At 45.1% G+C, this 22381-nt stretch overlaps 1 protein-coding gene across 1 annotated transcript; it reads right to left on the bottom strand.

The window, feature by feature from the left end:
* Positions 1–630: 630 nt before the first annotated feature.
* On the bottom strand, positions 631–20049 carry Hsph1 (heat shock protein family H (Hsp110) member 1). The gene is made up of 18 exons (XM_021162272.2): positions 19697–20049; positions 17538–17595; positions 15645–15785; positions 15013–15135; positions 14379–14478; positions 13958–14091; positions 13404–13648; positions 12839–13067; positions 11432–11538; positions 11172–11305; positions 8817–9025; positions 7311–7442; positions 4443–4580; positions 3725–3850; positions 2808–2915; positions 2598–2717; positions 2238–2399; positions 631–1503 (listed from the first exon to the last, which is right to left on the bottom strand). The coding sequence occupies exons 1-18, from the start codon at positions 19801–19803 to the stop codon at positions 1300–1302; spliced, it is 2577 nt and encodes an 858-aa protein (XP_021017931.1). The 5' UTR covers positions 19804–20049; the 3' UTR covers positions 631–1299.
* Positions 20050–22381: the final 2332 nt, after the last annotated feature.

Consider the following 22381-nt stretch of genomic DNA (forward strand, 5'->3'; position numbering starts at 1 on the left):
TTTCCAGAGCTAGTGCTTTGTCAGTGCACATTAGATGTTAAGCTTTCCAACGCCCAAAGACTACAGCTAATCCAGTCAGCATGTTTTGTTTGGGTGAGGTCACCAGCTGGTGGCACTTTTCCAAGGCTGGGGAAACCCATCAGGGCTTAGCAGGAAGGTTTGTCTTCCAAGGTGATCCTGGAGCAATGGGTTTTTCCATCTGACAGAAGGTGAAGTTCCTCACCACTTGCTCACAACCACCATGATGCCCTGCCCTAGGGAGCCACACCACCTGAGACCAAAGAACTCTATGTAGCAAAACCTTGAAGGACAACAAAAGGACTCAAGATGACACAAATATTTTAAATTGACTTCAGAACAGAATTCACCAAAGCTTTCAATTTTTAATACTGGACAACACTTACAGGCTAACTTCTGGTTTTTGGCTGTAGGGCACTATAGTCTAGAAGAACACTAGCAGACCCACCCAAGCAGCCAGTCACCAGAGGACAAGGGCCAGGATGGCCATAGGTCCCAGCAGGGCTTTTCCAGGGTGGGACTTTGTGCTCTGGTTTGTCAATGTGGAGAGCAGGCACTATTCTCTAAGATGGACTCCTTTTCCCAATGCCGATCCGAGACAAAGCCAACAGCTTAGAAATGACACCACAGGGTGGACTTTATTTTAAAGCTCACGAGGTGTTCACAATGATCACATGATCCACACGTGTGTCTCCCGTGTCACACCTCCACGGGACAATGCACTGTGTGGTGATAGTTCACAGCCCTGCTTCGCATGCTGCTACGGTTCACTAGCTCTGTTGTACTCTTGACTTGGTAATAATGAAAGCAAAATCACTCTACTGGACAGACTTAATTTTTGAAAGCCCTTATGCAAATCAGACTTAGTCTCATTTATAAACAACCACAGCCACACACATGCGGAAATGAAGAGCAAAATGCAAAACAAAACAAAAAACCCTTGGCAAGAATAACTGCTTAAGATTCTGATCCCAGCTTGTGACCAAGCAGTGTAGTTCATATCCTCAGAAGAAGACCCCACCTCCTCAGCGTATGAGCAGCAATACTGTACAGAGCTCAGTGTGGGGGGGGCACAACTCCACAGGACCCTGTCACCAAAGTCATTCTCATTTAGGGTCAGAGACTACAGACTCAAGCTTTTCCTTTTTTCCCCTCATAATACACAAAATTTCTAGACAGTCTTAAAAAAAAGGAAAATATAAATAGACTCAGTCTGTTATACAGAATCACATACTATGGCAAACACATTTCATGAATTTGAGGAGGAAGCCAGTGCAGAGCCTAGTCCAGGTCCATGTTGACAGAGCCCTTCTCATTAGGGTGGCATTCGCCATTCTGATGCGGAGCTTCAGCACCAAGATTATTTTTGCCTTCTAAATCTTCTTTCTTGTCAATATTTGGGCCATTTGGAGTTCTCTCCAGTTTAGGTGACTCGATTTTTGGTTTGGGTTGAGTTACAACAGGTTCACAAACATTGTTCAATTCCTAAAAAAAACAAAATTAGTTATCATTAAGATAACTGACATCCATCTAGTTAATTCAACAACTTCCTCACACCCCTGACCCAGTGCTTTCCTGCCTGGTTCTACTCTTCTCAAAGCTGCATAAAAAAAATCACAATGTCTCCTAATCAACTGACAATACATAAATGCAAAGCTGCATAAATCAATCCCAATGACTCCTAATCAACTGACTGCCTCCTATGGCTTCTCTCGGATTTGCTAGGTAGCCGTAGATGCTAATGTATCTCTGCTACATAAAACACAGGAGTTATGAACTCTACAACAAGGAAGGGACAATGACTCAAGGCTGAGTCACTTCAAGATGACATATCTGTATTTGGAGGCTGGAACTTAAAAGTGGCCGAGAAGGCCCACTTCTCCTTGGTCTTCCTTGTTTGTGTGTACTATTTCAGACGAAAAGCACTCCCTTTGTTTTCTTCTCAGGCCATCCCTGGTCAAATGCCCGCCTGCCTGCTCTCCACAGCAGTGTTGCTGGTCTCTATCCCACAGCAGGACAGACTGTGCACTCAATGTCTGTTTCCCTCAAAGGACAAACAACTGCTGGCACATATAGGGTTCAAGGACACATTGCCAACCAGGACAGATGTAGCTAGAACAGTTGTAAATGGCAATACTGAATTAAGGCAGGTGGTGGTGGTACAGGGGAGGCACTGGTGTGCCAAGCTGAGTGAGTAGTCGGTAGCTGGCACCACTCACCTTGACCTTCGCTCTGATTTCATGAGTTCGAACAACAGGGTCCTGATCAAGACTTCTTTTAGCCTGAGCATTCATGACATTATTCATCCACTCCATCACCTCATTAACAGACTTCTCAACCTTCTTCATTTCTGATTCATCAATGTGGTTGTATTTCTCATCCTGGACAGAAAATACACAAGACACTCTTAGAGAATACTGACAGCCACATCTATCTACTCAGACCCACTTTCCCTAAGTTCAAGTCTACCCTGGTCCCAAACACCGACAGTTCCTCACTAAGCAACATTTATTCAGCAAGGATCCTAGGCCACATGTTGGCTAAGTCAGGTCACTCTCTGGGATGAGAGCAGCGCCCACCTTGCCTCTGAAGTCCGCTGCAATCTTGGCATAGTGCTGCAGGCGCTGCCCCAGCTCCTCCAACACTTTCGGTCGTTCCTCAGCTTCTTGAAATCGGACTTTAACAGGAGTGCCCATTTTCTAAAACGGAATAGGGTAAATTGCCAGACTTTAGTAAACACCCATGGATTGACGTGCAAGCTGAATCATTTAGGGCAGAACAGGACTTACCATCAGCTCTTCCAACTTGTCAATGTATGCCTGCTTAGCCTGGTCCTCCCCTTCCTCATACAGCCAGTCTTCCGTCTCTGTTAGAAGCCTCAAGAACTTCTCATGTTCCTTTACAGAAAGGACAACAATTAGTGGCAGTCTATTTCAGAGGTTCTTACCCCAGGCATGCATTTCCGCAGTGACCCCAGGTAGTTCAGGGGAAGTCACTGGCTTCTCCCTTCACATTAACTACGGTCCTGTGATGTCACTACAGACACTGGGATCATGGCTTCTGTCTTACACAATTTCAGCACAACACTTCTGACTCATAATGCTGTACCCAAGAAACCCAGCCCCAGGTCATCTATACACCCAATGCTTGGGTCACGGAGGGCAATTGTGTCCCCAACTCCAAAGCAATCATCTCAGTTATGCCAGGCACAGGTGGCAACCAAAGCCCAGTGCAGCACAACTGGAAGGTGGGGGGGGGGGATCGGGTTGGGCTAGAGGGGTCCTAACCCAAGTCTAAGTCACTCCCTACACCATACCAGGTTGTTGTCTAGTCGGCCTTTTTCCACAGTTGTGCTTCTAGATTTACCCAGAGCTTCACATAAGGAAGGAAGGAAAGGGTGGAGGGGACAGTGCTGCTGAGTGACACTGTAGTGGTGTCACACGGTGAGAGAGTAACAGACAGTTGCCTGACAACACCAGCACAGAAGCACAAGGATCCCTATTTCTCTTTATGTCCCCCATGTCACATGCCACAGACTCCAGAGCAGATGTTTCTGGTCTCCTTCTGGATGGTGACCACTGCTGGAGAGACATGCAGCACTCATGGCAGGTGAGCCTCCCTAGAGTCCTGCTCATTTTGTTCTCACCTGACTCTAGTAAGCACAGGCAGAGCGACTACTAAGCCCCGCTAGCAGAGCCAGGTATACCTGCTCACATATGAATTTCTCATATGGTCCACATAGCTTGTCCCTGAACTCATACACACACTCCTCCACGGCGTTCTTGGCGTCGTTCCGCTCCTTCTCCAGCTTGTCCTGCATGATCATCTTGCCCTGTCAGGAAAGAGGTTAGTTAACATTCAGAGATCCAAACCACACCTCAACAAGTAAAGATTATAGAAAGATCAGCTCACTCTATGCCTCATAAAACTTTCTCTTCAAAACCTCATGGCCCTTAGATTTATATACCATGTGGACACTGTTAGGCCACACCATATTTCATCACTCTTACATTTAAATAATGAGGACTTTTTATTAGACTTCTAAATTCAGTGCGCTCATCTCAGTAACAGTGGACCTTGATCGCCCTCAGTCTCTTGATGTTGAAACTGTAAGGTGTGCCCGTGGTCTCAGAGGCTAATTCTGTGTGTGGCCTGCTTCCCACGGTGCCTGTGCAAGGAATCACTTCAGAGGAACACAGCAATTCTCAGCCACACACAACATAACTCCCTATACAGACCTCACATACAAAGCCCAGCCAACTCCACTGAATTAAGCAGACAGGTCCATCCTTTTGCCTTTACCTCTGAAATCATTTAACACTTAACACCCAGTGAGGAATTAGTCATAAATTAGGATAAATTAGTCACTTATCCCTGCGGCATGCAGAAACAACCAAACAGAAGTATGTAAGAAGGGCACTTACCTCTGTCTCAATATACATGTTAAGAAGGTCTCTCCCTAACTGCCATACCAAGTTGGCTTCTACAGGCAGCTCAACATTTACCACCTTTATTTTAGGTTTCTTGGCTTCTGGAGGCTGATCAACTTTCTTTTCATTTGCCTTAAGGGTTAAGAAAAAGAAATTATCTTAATGCTTAGAAAACAATAACCTACCATATTTACTGATGATCTCTCTTTACTCTCGGACTCTCACTCTGATGCTGGAACTATCACGTGTGTACACCCACCTCGGACCTTGGACCATGGCAGTAACTCAGTGTGTCGTCTTTTTGCATCAGCTCACCATCATCTTCTCTAGTCACATTAATCTTTGTTTGGTCTTTTCCAAATCCCTTTAAACTCAAAACTCAATTATCTGCTTTTCTAGTCTAGAATCTTAGAGTAACAAGTCCACATAACCTCAGACCAACACTAGAGATGTCAGACTTTATTCAGGTCCCAGGCAGTACCCACTCCAGTTAGGAGTGCTCTCAAGAGCGCCCGCCCACCTCCTACAAGGCTTATTACTCTGCTTATTATGTGCAGAGGTACCACCTGCCTTTCAGCCATATCATTTCTCATTTGGGACTTTGAAGACAGCCAGGTACAGTTGTCATGCCCGTCACCGCAGCACTCAGAAGTCTGCAGCTACATGTTTGAGGCCAGCTTGGGCCACATAAAGAGATGAAGGGTCTTATGACAGCAAACAGGATGATGTGGCAAGTGACAAGAGTATCCCCAATCCAGAAAGCTCTTAGATCTGAATCTGATGCTGGTATGTACCTGCCATATATAGAAAACTCCACAGCTGACTGCACGTGATAGGTAGGTCACAGCTAAAACACAAACACCCCAAAAAACACTGCAGAAAACTGGCTTCAGGCTTCACAAGGAGTATAGAAAACATCCTAACCTTAAAATGTGGTGACTACTTAATAAAAAGAAGACACCAGCAAATATTTTGGATTTCAAGTTATATAAATACAAAGCTAGAGAGGTAGCTCCTGTGGCCTTTAATTTTTCAACATCCTTGACTTCTCCTCAGATTCTTGTCCCACTTCCTGCTCCACCGATACACAGCTGAGGAGACTCAGGTGCAGTTTACTTAGGATGAGCAAGGCGTGCAGCTCACCCCAGCAGGACTCCCTCGGCTAGTGTGTCACTACGGGAAGACCTGTGACATCCCACCATCCTTGCCTCTGGGAACGGGAGCTACAAGCTGCAGGGACTATGAAAATACACATGCAGTGAGTGTGCTAAAGATACAGACTGCAGTGGACGGTGCAGTCAGCTACCGTGCCAAAGCATCACATCCTGAACCACAGAGAAAGATCAACCCACTGCCTAGCAAGACACAGGTGTGCAACTCAACCTCCAGAACAAAATTCCACCAATCCCTGACCAAATCAACACAAGCACAACGCAGCACTCAAAACAGATGAGCAACCTGAGCAACCCACCAATGCTGGAGTGTATGAAGGTGTGTCCTGGCATTTCAATAGCTGGTTGCTGTACCAGCAGAGAGATCAGTACTGGCAGGACGTTGGTACTGTTATTTCTATGGCCCATCACCAGTTTTCTATTTATAAACACTGGTCCTCCCTCACCTGACCAGAAGATGAAGGCAGGCCAGGCATAAAATCAAGGCAACCTGCAGTGGAGTGGGCGGGCGTGGTCTCCCTGCTGACTGGTTTAGACTGGAATGTGGCTTTCTGTGTAATAAAGAACTGATAGCCTAGAGCTGGGGCAGGAAGTGAGGGAGTAGCACTCCTGGGGTGGGCAGCAGACAGCGGAGGGAGTGGGAGGGAATGGAGTGGTAGGTAGGCAGTGAGAACCTCGTGGGGAGACAGGATGGCCACTGAGAGATGGACTGCCCCAGCAAAATAGCTTTAAACTATACAGAAGTCTCCATCCACAGCTTAATTATGTGACAAGCAGGATCCTTGAAAGCCCGGCAATATTCCAAGAGGTGTTTAAGGGCAAAAACCCAATGTCATTTTCTAGAAAGGTACGAAAATGATCTGCAGAAGACTGTAGACATTTCGCCCTAAATCAAAGGAAATGACGTTGAAATGTGAGGACCCATTTTCCAAATAAATACTATCACCTCGACTCTTTTCTAAGAAGAAAAAAAATACACTAAGGGCCATAAGATTAATCAGGACAGAGGAAAATAAAAACCTGGCAGAAAATCCATTCCAACTTCCAGCTTACCTTCTGTAACTGGCCTGAGTGAAGGTAAGGTATTCTGAGAATTCGAGAGGAAGCCAGACTCTGAAGGACAGTTAATCATTTATTCACAGCGTGCAGAGACTGAACGCTGAAATATAGCTCAGGCTAGAAACCGGCTTCTCACTGTCAACCTCATCACCGGCTTTAAAGGTCTGATCACAATCTGGCGTTATCTCAAGGAGCACAATAGCTTTATTTAGTTTCCAATACCAGAATAATCACTTGGGAATATAGATATTACCAGACCTATTGACAGATTATTTGAAAAAAAGGAGAAAAAGTTTACTATACTCCTAAAGCCTGAGTATTAAGCACTGGGATGCATCTTTCTGCCTCTGTCCTTTAGAACACATCAAGCCTTTGCCTTTGGCTCTCGTCTTTTGTGGCAGTTATTAAGAGAAGCTTTGGGCTCTAAAGGAGAGCGTTGGTTTCCCTGCTTAAGTTTGAACACTCCTTCTAGCAGGTTTTAGCTGAGTAACACATGTAGAAAAGGAACAGAAAAAAAAAAACCCTACAGCCCCATAAGATCACCGGATCCCTCTCGAAAGCACAGGGTTAAACCACCAACCACCACACACTGCAACACCGGCTAATGCAATGAACTGGAAGAGTCACTCACTTTGTCAGCATCTGGGGTTTTGCTTTCTTCTGAGGTAAGTTCAGGTGAAGGGGGAGACTGTGAGGTTTGTTGACCATCAGTTTGTACCTGGGGCTGTGTTCCAGCTTCACTGTTGTCTTGCTGGATATTTTTCTGAAATGAAAGCCCAGGCACAAAGGATGTAGAAAGCAGGTGTACTTGTATGAATTTTAAATTATAGGGCACCAAAGACAGTACTCTCAATTTCCAAAATCTTAATAGGTGGGCAGAAAAGAAAAGGTACCAGATAAAAATAAATACATGAAACTCTAGACATTTCAAACCTGTAAATAATTTATAAATGATGTGGTATGGTTAGTTATTTAAGACATGAGGGCTCTGATAAGTGACAATCCAGAGCTCCTCTTGAAGAACCTCTCACCTAGCCCTGAACAGATGCTCACAAGCACAGGACACGGGATTCTAGCCCAGGCTCTTTCCAAAACCAAATGTCTGAATTCGAGCAGCAGCAGCAGCATGTACTTTGGTGGTTATCATTCCAGAGTTACAGAAAATGACCATTGCTTAGTCATTCCACGGCTTTTCATTCCATGACTCAGCTATCTTACCTCAAAGGACCTCAGCACCAAGAATCAACAATACCCACTAACAACCTTGCTTAAAAACATGGCTTAAAGACAAAAGGGAAAGGAAATTATCCCTGAAGGCTCTTCAGGAGCCCCAGTCCCCAGCAAATGTGTGCCTGCTATCACCTTTCTCCATGCTAGACAAGGAAGGCTGAACTGCTCTGAGATAAGCAAGTCCTGCCCACCCTTTAAGACTTCACACACATTTCCACCCACAGCTTCTAGTCCTAAAGCAGACACTGAAGGCTCCAGGACCTAGAAGGATACAGCACTAGCCACTCTGTGAATGGTGTCCAGATGAGAACAAACCTAAGGTTCATATGATGCTAAAGCTCCTTCAGTATTTGAGATCTGTGAACACCAGCACTGCCTTGCCTGCCTCTTGCTGTAAGCCATTCTTCCCTGCCCCCAGAAATCAACTGCAAGCCTAAGCTAAGGAAATAAGCAGTCACAACTCCACCATTACTGTGAGATTTCTCTTCTAGCCCTCCCCCCACAACCCAGAAAATTATGTTAATAAAAACAAGTCCTGGACTCAACACCAGTGCCAATTTTTGCTGTACATTGAAAAGGAATCAAAATTGACTTTCCTATTTCAATTGTTATAGCTGTTTTTAACCAGTTAGCATCTGATCTAACATATATCCTTAAGAATGAAAAGACAAAAAAAAGCGCAACCTTTTCTACTTTGCTCACATACCAGTTTCTTCAAATGGGATTATGCACCTGTCACAATACACAGAGTTCTTAAATCCTGCCATTACAATCGGAAGAACTAATTATCATCACTCAAAATTCTGATCAGTGTTATGTAATTAAAAAAAAATTAACAGCTACCCTCCTACAGCTTAGAATGAAGTCAATTCTACTTTTGAATGTGACAATTGCTCTAGCAACTTACATCCACATCCGAGCTTTCTGCTGGCCTCTGGTTTGGACATTCCATGTCTGCCTCAACAGAGGAGCCATCCTCTTCCTCGGTCGGGACCTTCTCCACCATGGAGGCCGTGGAGATGGTGAAGATGCCGTGTGTGTTCACACGCACTTTGACCTTCACTCTCGACTTCTCTCCATCTTTCTGTGCAGAAACATTCTGAACAACAAAACGGCCTAGAGCAAAAAGGTACTGCCAGTTTAGAGATGGACTTTTTATTTCTATAAAGATTGCCAAGAAAATACAAAGGCTAAGAAACCAAATGAGAAAGAAGTGTCCCTCCAAAACTGTTTCCCCACCCCAACCAACTTCCCTTCTCTGGGAAGCACTTGGGAATCTATTCACAACTCACAGGGACATCCTAACATTCATTAAACCTTTGTGAGAAAGTGCACTCTAGTAGGAACATGAGCTGGGCAGACACTGGGGCAGGCTCTCCTGAAAAATCAGCCTCCTGCCTCCTCCCTCACATATCTCCAGGTGGATGAGCACATAGCAGACAAGAAACTCTACAAGCCGGGCATGGTGGCGCACGCCTTTAATCCTAGCCTCAGGAGGCAGAGGCAGGTGTGTTTCTGAGTTTGAGGCCAGCCTGGTCTACAGAGTGAGTTCCAGGACAGCCAGGGCTACACAGAGAAACCCTGTCTCAAAAAACTAAAAAGAAAAAGAAAAAAAAAGAAAATCTACGAGCAAATCTACAGAAGAAAGCAAGAACACGCTACGCTCCCAGTCTTTTAGGGACCACTGATCTTCTGACTGAATAATGGAACTGATGTCATGTTTTAAATAGGGAACAAGAGCTGAAGTTCACATCAACACCTGCAGTGCTAGGGTAGCACTATAGCCTTGCAGAGTAATGGCTAAGAACAGTCTGAATGCTACTATCATCTGGTCTTCTAGAAACAGGATTCTCATCCTGGGAGCCCAGACCCTTTACAGGGGTTACCTAACACCACTGGAAAACAGGGACATTTACAATTATTAACAAACAGTAGCAAAGAACTAATTATATGGTGGTGGTGGTGGTGGGGGATCACAACATGACCATAACCAACTGTACTAACGGGGCATGTTAGGACAGTTGAGAAGCACTGTTCTGGAGTCACTGTTTATAACAAGTGCTTACTGTAGAGCCTAGTACCAAGCTACCCACCACTAAATCCTAAGCCTCTTGAGGGCTGCTGACCTGGTTCAGCAGGTAAAGTGCTTGCTCTAACTAAGGTGTTCAATTTTCTAACCTTTTTCCTCTGTGGATGGAAATCTAGCCAGCTCCAATCCTGGGACCCACAGTGCAAGCACAAAACCAACTTCCAAAAGTTGTCCTATGACATCCATACAGCCACTCACACATTAATATTCTGAAAAGAGATACTTTGCCAGGCATGGCAGCACATGCTTTTAATAAGAGCACTCAAGAATATATACCAAGCTCCAAGACATTCAGGACTCATGGATAGAACCTCCCCCACGTACGTATTGTGAAGCAGGTATATTCAAGAATGGCATGGATTAAAAGCCTTAGATTTTATATTTAAGGTGCGGTCTGCACATGCATACACACAGATTTAATTCCTAGACCAGTCAAAGATGCTGGATTGCATAAATCTTGGTTTCCTAGCAAATCACTAATTCAGAAGTAACTGCCATTTAAATGGTCCTTTATAGACTGTGGGTCCAGGAAGCCTCACGAGCACGGAATATAAGCAGCTCACCTCTGTTCAGTGCTAGCTAGATAATACAGGGTCCAACAGAACTCAGTCCATAGTCGACAATCTCTCCAGCTGTTCTACCACGTCACTGTGCAATGTCTAAAAGGACTATGTGATAGGCCAGAACACATTAGTCTTTAGTTAAAGAAAACATGGCTGGCCAGACTGGAGTCCTTCAAATGTTTTCTCTGTAACTGAGGTGAGTGAGAGCAACTCTTACAGGCCTGGTGCTATCAGCAGCTTTCCCAGTCTAAAAAATACTAAGTTCCTAAAACTAAAGCAGATGGGACAATGGCACCTGAAGAGATGCCCTTTCAAGAAGTCGTAGTACACGAAGTTTGGGAAATGCCAACCCGCTGTTGGGAGCCAAGCTTCTTTCCAATGTGAAGTAACACCCTGTCAACAGTACTTAAGAGCTTGGAGGTCTGGGTGAGTGGCCAGTACTCTGTAACAGTCTGCCCCACACACAACAGGAGAGCAAGGCTCCAGGTCAGTGTCCAGCAAAGACTCCTCACCAGATCACCACCTACACGACACAACTGTGCGTCTCTACAATGGACGGTGAGCTGCAACTCTAACTCCAAAAGCAGATGCACACCATGGGCTTGCTTACCTATTTTTGCTTCTGGATATGGAACTCCTTGAGGGTCAGAATAGAAAGCTTCTAGCTCAAAGGGCCCCCTTCTCAGGAAGGTGAGCACTTTGGAGAAAGGAGCAGCATGGTTCCGACTGAACACCTCGTGCACACTAAGAGGAAGGAAGCGAAGAAATTCAAGACAAACTTCACTATCTTACTAATCCTACCCCACCACTCACAGTGACCAAACCAAAATAAGGTGGCAAGGAATGTGGATGCTGTCTGCAGCTACATACCCTTCCGTTTCTTCCGAGTCGTGGTTCCAGACCAGAGATATTGGAAAAGGAACTGCATCGGTGACAGAGAACTCTCTAACTTTAAATGCCGGCGAAAGAATTGCACACTTGAAAAGACAGAGTTTTTAAAGGTTAAAAATATGAGCCCAAAATTATTTCCATCCATCTTTTACCATGAGTTACACTAGGATGGGCAAACTTAACTACTTGCAGCGTGTTTCTACACTTTGTAAGGAATGTAAACATTACGCTAATCACCAGCCACAAAGACAAATCCTGAATCTTGGGCGAGCAATTCCTATCTCCAAGCCCCCAAGACTGAGAACACTGCATTTCCCTGCATTGCCTCCATTTGCAGTTACAGCTGACTCTGTTGATGTGCATGAGTTCCCATGTCAACACATTTGCATTTTCAAGAGAATTTGTAAGTGAAAAGCAGTGGCAATTCACAGCTGGGACAGGACACTGGAACTGACAAACAAATAGAAAAGCAAACAGACCCAAGGAGGGTCAGTGGTATCCTTAAAACACTCATTCTTAGAAACCATGAATTTCCAACATTCTGGCAGCCAGAGATAAGGATGCTCACACATTCTGCGAGGAAAGAAAAAGAACAAAGCCCTTCCCGTAAAAGACTACCTTGGGAAGGAGTTGGTTCTGGCAGACAGGGTCAAACACTTAAGTGTGCCCTATCCACCCCACCCGGTGACAATGTCTTAAATTAACAAACATTAATGAACCCAAAGCCAGGCTAGGCTGTGACAGGACACTGGGCAGTGCTGCCCACTCTCATCTGCTGTAGTACCCAAGGCAAGCCTCTGAAGGCCTCTGCTCACACAACCTCACATTCCTAGTAGACAATCGTCTAGTAGGTCATCACAGCTCAAACATGGCTGATAGAAACATCAGTTGCAATGATGCAACCTTATTTGTCTGCGGTATCCATTTCTGTTCAGTAATAACATCTAGATTAGGTGCTTCTGCTTCAACAACTTTCTAGCTCCTGCACTGCGTCATTTGAGAAGCAGGTTAAAAATTCATTTGGGAGTAGGCAGAGTATCTATTTTCTCAAACCATTTGTTAACTAATACTTTTAACCTACACACACACACTCTCTCTCAAATCAATTCTTTAGCATTCTAATTCCCTCCTATGCTTGAAAGTAATTGTTCCCACCACCTCACAGATATTTTCTGCCCTCTTAGAACCAGGCCTGCTTCTAGCCCTCATGTGACACTATCAGCCAGGTAGTCTTGTTCACCTGCCACTTCCTGTACCTTCTGGTCTCTCTTATCTTCCAGGATTTATCTAAAAGCAGCTTCCTTTGGAACTTAAGGAGTAGGGTGCATGTGTCCAAGCCCCAGGGTGACAGGGTGAGGGACAGACAGACGGTGGGAACTCACACACCTGCAGTGCACACCCTCTGGCCACAGCTTCATCTGCATTGAGCGTGGTGCTGACATCTTTTCCAAAGAACTTGGCAATTCTTTCTTTCACAGCTGGGATTCTTGTGGCACCTCCGACTATCTCAATGGCACTCACATCTTCAGCCTTGAGCTGAATCTGTGCCATCAACGAGTGAAGGGGGACCTCTATTTTCTGCAGGAGCTCAGCACACAGTTCTTCAAACTGTGACCTGAGTAAACAGAAGGGGCAGGCACGTTATGAACCATTCCTAGGACAGCTACCTCACGTCAGGATTACTGTGCACTGTTCTAGTCACTGCCAAGTCTGACAACTCAATGAAGAAAACAGAGTCCTTAAAGTTGTCCCACGAGCCCCACATGTGCACCATGGTAAGGATGCACACACACATTTTAAAAAGCACTCTCCTCAGAAGTGCCCCTAAGTACCAAGTGATAAACAGCAGTGGCTATAGCCATAATCCCGAAGTCAACTGGCCACAAAGAACGAAGGGCTAAATTAACGATCAACTTCCATCTGTTGCACGAGAAGAGCTCGAGATAGATACCTGTTCATCTTCCCAGAGACATCCTTGTCATTCATAAAGCACTCGATGTTCAGTGGCAGGTCCGTGCTGTTAGAGCTCATGAGCTTTTTCAACTTTTCACACTCCTGATGGAGACGAAGGAGGGCTCGAATTTTGGATTTTGCATCCAATTTGTACTTGGTTTTAAATTCAGCACAAAAATGTTCTACTAGCTTCTCATCAAAGTTCTTTCCTCCTAAGAAGGGATCAAAAGCTGTGCCTAGAACCTAAGGTTGGTTAAAGAACAAGAGAGAAGACCAGGTTATTTTCCATCACATTTTAATTAGAATCTTGGCCACTCCTATTCAAAAGGTTAACTAACATGCTCACAACTTCTAGTTAAATACAAGCCAGAAGGGATATAACTAAAAAATGCCAACCTCTTTAAATCTCTTACAGTATTTTCCATGTTTACTATCTACACTGAGGGGAACCTTAAACACAACAAACGCCCTTCAGGGTGTGCTAAGAGGACACACTATTTCTATGCAGCATTTCACTCAACTCTTCTCTAGTTTGGGCCATTGCAACCTTACCTTCAGTTTTCCTTTGTTAAAAGCACAGGCAGACACTTGGAAAGATGAGTGTCCCATGTCAACAAACACCACAACCCGCGGCTTCTCCTCGGCATTCGGGAGATCTTGCTTATAAATCCCATAATTCAAAGCAACTATGAGGAAAGCAAAACCAAGTCGTCATTTTCCTGGGAATTTCGTGTCACAGGAAGACCCTTGTATTTCTCAAGGAACCAGTGCCTATGCTCTTCTTGACTTTTGGATAACTTTCCATCGCTCCATAATTACCAGCAAGTCACAAATGGTACCAGACTCAACACACCTAGTTCTAAGCACAACCTGCTAAGAGACTGCTTATCCACGAACTTAAGACTTTCTCCACTGTAAAAGCGCTATCAGTAAAAGGAACCTCTATCGAGCACCAGCAAACACTGTTCCTTACCAGCCGTCATGTCATTCATGAGCCGCAAGCAGTTCAAGCCCACAATCTGTGCAGCATCCAGCACAGACCTTCGCTCAGCATCTGTGAAGAAGGACGGGACCTGCAAAGATGAAAGTTCACTCTCTTAACACGGTGCTTCCAACTGCTTCACAAACAATCTTAATAAATTCCCAACAGTGACTGCCAGCCCCAAAACAGAGACAGAAACAGAGACTTAGACTTGGTTTCTAGCAATTTCCTTGACTTTCAGAGCTGCCTTTTTGAGAAAATATTAATTAAATAATAACAACAATTCCCAAAGCATTGGTTTTCAACTGAGGGAAGAGTTCTTTCATTGTGAAAAGCTCAAGAATACCAACTTTTGGTATTAGAGCAGCCAACTGCCAATGGAGAGAGAACCCAGTCACCCTGTGATTTTAGAAAGCTTCATACGGAGACCCTGGTGCACTGCCTATCTCTACAGTCAAGAACCTTTGTAGCTTCGACCTAAACTTACCACTCCAGCTTACTTTGAAATGCTTTAGAATATTCAGTTTAAGAGCACCCTGGTAAGGAAAGGGTATGTGCATACGCAGTACTGAATAAATACAGGAACTCTGAGAGCAAGTAAACTGCCTGGCTGGGCCCTACTTACTGAGATGACACAGTCTGTCACTGGCTTCTTGAGGTTGTTTTCTGCAGTTTCCTTTAACTTAGTCAGCAGCATGGCTGTTATCTGCTCCACACTGAAGAAATGTTCTTCATCCATGTACATGACCTACAATGAGGTGGAAATGTTTAAATATTGTAACACTTCAGCGAAATGCTAATATGAACATCCAACTGTTAGCATATACCCCGCTCCACAAAATTTGTTTGGAAAGAAAAGAGGAACTAACAAAAAGAAACGGAAGAAAGGAGGAAGAGTGTTTCCCTATAGATGAAGAGGGAAAGCTAGGACTGAATCACCAAGACAACTGCTCTTAGCTGGATGTCTGGTTGTTGCTCTACTGCTTGGCACATGTTGCCAAAGGGCTGTCTGACCACTTTGGGGACATCATTACTTAGATTTTTTAATACTAAAGCAACCAAGAAACATAGATTAATCTACAGAAATGCATTACCAGTGGAGTACTTCTCAGAAAACAGCTTATATTAACTATACTTTAAAAGGAGCCAAATGAAAAGGAGAAGACCCCGGTGTATTCCATTACTTTGGGCTAAAATCCTGAGATGTGAGCACTCCCCTCTGCAGATGGCTCAGAGCTTGCGGATCCGTGGTATTACCTTTATTCCCACGCCGCCATTCTTCATTGGGACCAAATCATAACTCAGGTTCTCCTTTTCCTTCTGAATGAAGGGGTCATTGAATGCTCTGCCATGAAATCTCTTAAAGCTAGAGACCGTATTGTTTGCATGAGTGATTTGCTGCAAAAAGAAAAAAAAAAAAGTAAATTTTAAACTTTTTTCTGATTTTGTCATCTCCAGTACCTACAGCAATTACAGTCATTGTTGCAACTCAAGCCGTCTCTGGGAGAGGTATACCTAACGTCCCCTCAGTCCTCGATTTTCCATGAATGGATACTCCTACTGTACTTTCTTCTATGGAAAATGCCACAAGGAAAGGCAATGGTGTCATCAGACTTTGGGGCAGATCTCAAAATCTGCAAGATAAAGGAAAAGACGGCGCAACTGTCTCCAAAACTCTAAAACTCTGCAGCAACTGTATTGCTGTATCCCATCTTCTCCCCCAAATAAACATAAGCTCAACATCCCAACTCCAGTGAGCCTTGGAGCACTGTCAGGATGAGGACTTTGTGTGTCTCTTCTAGAGCTTAAGCCATGCCGGGGGTAGACGAGGTGAGGATAATAAATGGCATAATTTTTGGAGAGGACGGCACACGGATCTTACAGTCACTGAACTCACACCCCTCTAACACTGCCGGGCACGCTCGTTAAAGGATGTACTTCACTCAGCAACCTGTTCCCCAGAATGTGGTCGTGTTCTCAGGTACACACAGTAACACGGGCATGAAACTCAGGAACTAGATGGAAATATGCCAAGCTGCTCTGAGACAGTGTTCTCTTAATCTACCTCTGGGTCACAGCTCTAGAGTAAACAAGTCCCACTTCAGAGTACATTCACTCAAAGGTAGGCTTCTCACTAAACCCGAACATTAGAGGTTAAACTGCTGAAGCCATTTAAACTTGGCAGCACCTGGAGACTGCTGCTTCTTTTATCTTCTCCAGCTCAGCAGCACCTAGAACTCAGCAAGCAGGGTGGCAGGTATGTTCATGCTAACCTTCTAAAAACCGACATGAGTCAGACAAGCAAACTAACAAAAACAACTGTTAAGACACTTTGCTGGAAATGGCTCTCTCCCACTACCACCTGGGTCCCAGGGATAGAACTCTTGTTCAAGTCAGGCTGGGCAACAAGTCCTCTACCAGGAACCTGAACCTCACTAGCCCTTGAGAAACTACAAACAGGGAGGGGAAAAAAAAATCAAATGTCTGTAATCTAAAAATGTTAAAGCCAAGCATGGTGTCATGGCCTTTAATCCCAGTACTCAGGAGGCAGAGGCAAGCAGACCTTTGTGAGGGAGTTCCAGGCCCTCCCTCCCAGGGGTGAGAACCCCTCCACCCCCAACCTATCTACCTACCTACCTAATTTTTAAATTGAAGGCCAAATACCCAAAAGTTCTCACCTCCCAGGGGTGAGAACCCCTCCACCCCCAACCTATCTACCTACCTACCTACCTAATTTTTAAATTGAAGGCCAAATACCCAAAAGTAAAGTTGCCACTAAAAACCTATGGAACAGAAACAAGAGACAGGAACAAGGTGGGGTGGTAAGGTATCACCCAACAGTCGTAAAATTTAAAGGTTTCCTTATTTTGATTTTGAAGGTGCACAGATGCATGTCTGCATGTAGGTGTGTGCTTGGTTTATGGAGGAGGCCAGAGCGAGTGTTAAGGACTGAGTTACAGGCAGCCGTAAGCCACCAAGTACGTGCTAGGAACCAACCCTGAAAGAGCAACAAGTGCTCTTAATGGCTGAGCCGGCTGAGCCATCAGCTTGCAAGCTCCAAGCCGTATTTTTAAAACTTAAAGCTAGATTAAGCTCCAGCACATCATCCTGCCGCCCTCCCAGGATTCCCTGACAGACAGATGAACGTACCTGGTTTTTGGCTGCAACTCCAATTGTTCTGTTTTTTGATCCAAATGATATGACTGACCTAAAAGTAATATAAAACAAACATCTCACACAAGTCAAAAAAAGCACACATGCGGCCGTTTCTAAGGTGACAAGAGGAAATTCCCACATAAGTAAAGCACAGTCCTGCAGTTTACAGCTTTCACCGGCAGGTGTTTCTATGTAAAACCACACCTCTGACAATTCAGCCCAAGTATTAGCCCTGCTCACACACATAAGGAATACCTGCTAATCTGTGTGCAGCTTGAGTGCACTCTCCCAATACCTGGGGTGCTAATACAGAGTCACCAGGTCACAAAGGATAGGGAACTTGGCGTTATGCACAACCAAAAGTAAACAGAACTCTACCTGTCATCAGCCTCCTACAATCCTAAATGTCACTGCACACTTATTTCTGTCCTGAAATATCATCTGCTTTAGAATTTTTAAGTTTTTATGTAACCCTAAGAGGTCTATGGTATGCCTGTAGAGTTTAAAGGAAATGGATGAGGTAGGTTGCCATCTGGAAGATTCTCTGTAAGGTCAAATAAAGATGATAAGAGAAACAAAGTTACTGCTGACTGGAGTACAAACGCTGAGGAAAAGGAGAGGCCAAGCCTTCAAACTGCACCTGCTCTGACAAGATGAAGAGAGACAGCTTTCTCAGAGGAAAGGGGATACATAGAACAGAACAGAGACAAGATGGAGAGTGTGGAGGAGGCAGTGAGTAAGGCTTTGGATTAGAGAGTAATCCACGGGGCGAGCGTTAGTAATCCAAATCTAATTTGGGTTCAGTTCCTCCTACATGGGTGACCAAGATGAGTAAACTGGCACTCTACTGAGGACATTCAAGTTTGCTGTAACAGAAACAGCTTGGACCTAACCGCTCTAAGGAGGTACTCTTGTAAGGTTCAATCTACACGCCTGGTGATTCTGAGCTCAGAGGGACTAGACACTTGTAAGACTGGATCGTCTCATTTTCCACGCCAAACAACTGTAATAGGAATCAGTAGCCAACTCCATTTTCAACTGCATAGTTTGGCCAAGGGTAAAAAAAACACCTCAGTCAAAAATTCTGGTCTGCAACACAGGGACCCAAGCAGCTCTCCCTATTCTCCTCTACACACCTTTTGTTTCTTTTTAAGCAGAGAACGGAAGAAGCACTTAGCATACAGGTTGGGGGCATGAAGGACTGGCAGCCTTCCTACTAATTGCCGAATCACAGAGCACCATGGCTTTGTAGAGAGAGAGAGAAAGAGAGAGAGCCCGTGCTTAGAGAGTAAGTTCCTAGCAAGGCTTACTTCCTCCTATTCACTCATAAATGTTCCTCTAATAAGGTCGGAATGATTTTACCTTTGGGTTCGATGTTTACCATTTATTATCTTGGACTTTGCACATGGGGGAAAAAAGTCCTATAATGATTGCCTTAAAAAGCATACAGCTGTTGTCAGCGAAGGCACATGCAGGTCTAACTGCCTCTAATATGTAACCTTCAGAAACTAACCCCCTCAAAAAGTTGCTTTTTACCATGCTTCCGTTTACCCACCCACGTTGCTGCAGAATATTTAATTCCGAAGCAAAAACTCCATCCTCCCCACTGAATTTTTTGCACAGCAGTGTGTTAAGCAACAACAATGTTAAATTTGTACTGCTTACTCTAAACAAGTGTTAAAATAAACGAACTCTGGGTCTGGAAACTGTCACGGACGTTTTTCACAATGAGGTTTAAAAAGGACGCTTCCAAAAAAGCGATTCGGGGCACTAGGGCAACATTAACAAATCAGGAGTAGATGAGACGCAGAGACGGAGGATTCCTCCACCATAGCGTGTTTCTGTGGTCGCTAACAACAGTCCGCTCGCTCCCTAGGCAAGCAGCGGCGCACAGGCTCTGGAACCTTCTAGGTCATTTGGAGATTCACCATGCGGAGGAAAAGGCTCTGTTGCCCAGGCTCCGCGGAGATCCTAGCCGAGGTGGGAGCTGGTGCCAGCTTGGAGAAGCTGAGTGGGGAGTCGGGGGCGAGCCTAGAAGGCCAGCGGGACCAGGTGGTCGCCGGGTGTCACGGTTCCCGGAATCCCCGGACCCACCATCTCCCTCGGGAAGCAGCGAGCTCCAGCCCTCCCCGGCCACCCAGGCTCCTACTTACGGGGTGCAGCGGTCGCTGAACTCGTTGGCGATGGTCTCGATGCCCCCGGCCCGCGCCACCGCAATGTAGCAGCTCTGTGAGCCCACGTCTAGCCCAACCACCGACATGGCTGGCCCGGTCCGCCTCCGCCTCGGGTCCGCTGCGTGCTCGTCCTGCTCCCGACCGGTCGGGAAGATGCCTCCGGCTTACCCTGCAAGACTGCGCTCAGTCTCTGCCACAGCTCTCCGCCGCCCGCCGCCCGCCTCTCTCACGCAGCCGCCGCCGCTCAGCTACCAATCCAAAAGGGGAGGTCGCAATCGCTCAGCCTTATGTAGCCTACTGAGGAGAACTTTCCAGAATCTGCAGCATTTTACTCACCGGCGCCTCCACGTGCCACTTCCGCTTCCTTCTTCTCGAGCCTTCGAGAAAGATTCTACCCAATGAACTGCTGGTCCCTCCGCGGGCGGCCTGAGTTGCCATGGTGACAGGGCAGCTGCTCGGGCGCCATTGGCTAAAACTGACCGAGCTTGCCCGGCCTCCATCCCGCCCTCCCCAGCCTGAGGGGCAGTTTTCGTTCCAGTTGACCCCAGTGAATAACCGGTCGGGAACTTCTGTCGCTTAAGAGTTGACTCCGGGTGGCAGTGTCCCGCTCCCGACGCCGAAAAACTATTGAAAGGACGGAGAAAGAATACACTACTCCGGGACCCCAGGCCTCTCCGGTCCCGAACGTGCTGTTGGCAGAAAGCATGTCGGGAAGCGTAGTCTGGCCGGGAGACCCTAGCGCCTTGCATGCCGGGGAACGCAGTCCAGTGGTGAGGCCTCGGTGCTTTGCGTGCTGGGATATGTAGTCCAGCCCATGGTGCGTGCCACGATCCCGCTTTGTTTTAAGGGCTCAGAAAAAGAGGCCCAGCTGGCTGCTGCCGATTCGCGCTCTTTCTCTGGTGTATGCTTTGTTCTGTGTTCCGTTCTTGCCTGTTTTTTCAACAGCTAATGGATTGCGATTTAGGGACGTCAGAATAAGCCGCAAACGCGGTTTGTCTTTTGTAGACATTTGTCCGCTGGCAAGATTGTTGCAGAATAAAACACCAGAGGGGTTTTCTTCTCCTTTTTTATTTTTATTTTTTAAATGAAAACAACTTTTGATTGCTATGCAATTTGGGAAGTTGCTGGTGTTTTGCCGACAGGGTTTTGTATATTTTGGATACTAGTTTAAGCCTACTTTGTTTAACCCTGCCACTCCTAACCATAGGGTTATGATTTAATGTAATAGCTAATAACATGGTTTAATAAATGGGTTTATGGTTTATTCCTTGTTTAATCTAACCTTTCATTTTCTTTCCTTGGAAAGTAAGCTTAGGTTCCATGAAGAGACAGAGAAAGCAGAGGTGGATGCTGCTGGCTCCTGCTTTCAATTCTTATGTACCGTTAAAAAAACGTCTGTTTGCCTGAGAACCCCGTGTGTACCCTCTAGAATATGGAAATATACACAGTTAAAATGTGCACTGCTAAATGAGTGTGTAATTGAATGAAGAGTTGGGGCCCAGAGTTAAAAACTAACTCCTGAAGTATAAGGGACTGCCTCTTCCCACAGGACAACTGGGGTTGCTTAAATGGGAGCTTTCTATACAAATTGCAGTGTAAGTTTTATTCGTGGTGACTGATAGGCTTGCCACTTAAGTTATTTCACCTGCTAGCATAACTATCGTATTTAAAATGAGAGAAGAACCAACGCTATCTCGAAGCAGCTGCGTTTTTAAATTTGAAATATGTTTGTTGGCATTCTTTTCATTTTGTGTCTCTGAAACCTCCACCACCCCGGCTTTTTTTAAGTATATGAAAACTTTTTTCTTTTTTTTTTTTTTGAGACAGGGTTTCTCTCTGTAGTCCTGGCTGTCCTGGAACTCACTCTGTAGACCAGGCTGGCCTCGAACTCAGAAATCCGCCTGCCTCTGCCTCCCAAGTGCTGGAATTAAGGGTGTGACACCACTGCCCAGCCGAATATGAGGTTGACCAGTTTTCCTTTCTTTAGTTTTTTTTTTTTCATGTGGTTGTTGGGATTTGAACTCAGGACCTTCGGAAGAGCAATCGGTGCTCTTAACCACTGAGCCATCTCTCCAGCCGAAAACTTTAAAAAAAAAATTTTTTTTTAAACAAAGATGACCTCTAAATTATTTGACTTGCTTCCCATACTTTATATGTTTATATAAATAAACTGCGGAGAGATGTGGACCTGGACAGATTTAGGTCAGGTTCAAATCTTAGCACTTATTGCTAATATGCATTATATAAAATACAGCACCCGAATTTGGACTTCATGGGTGTGTGTTCTCTCTGTTCTTATTAATTCGAGGGCTATGCAAACTGGTAATTACCAGCCCTTCCTGTGTACTCTCTCATGGGGTTTTATAATGATCAAAAACTTACACAAAACACTAACCATGTAATTACCATGTAATTGTACTTAATATCTGTAATGCTGAGCTAACCTGTAAAATGTCAGTAACACCCATTCTCTCTGGGATTTTGGAAGGACTGGATGTAAATAAGACATCTCCTATGCTAATGAGCGTTCTGTAGATTGTAAGAAGGACCATTCAAGTCCAAGGACAGAACTGCAGCCTCGCCTCTTGTGGAGGCTCAGATGTGTGGCTATTTTATCTTCTGTGGTTTTTTTTTTTTTTTTTTTTTTTTTTTTTTTTTTTTTTT

The sequence above is a fragment of the Mus caroli genome, chromosome 5 (genome assembly GCF_900094665.2).
Source record: "Mus caroli chromosome 5, CAROLI_EIJ_v1.1, whole genome shotgun sequence".
NCBI lineage: Eukaryota > Metazoa > Chordata > Mammalia > Rodentia > Muridae > Mus > Mus caroli.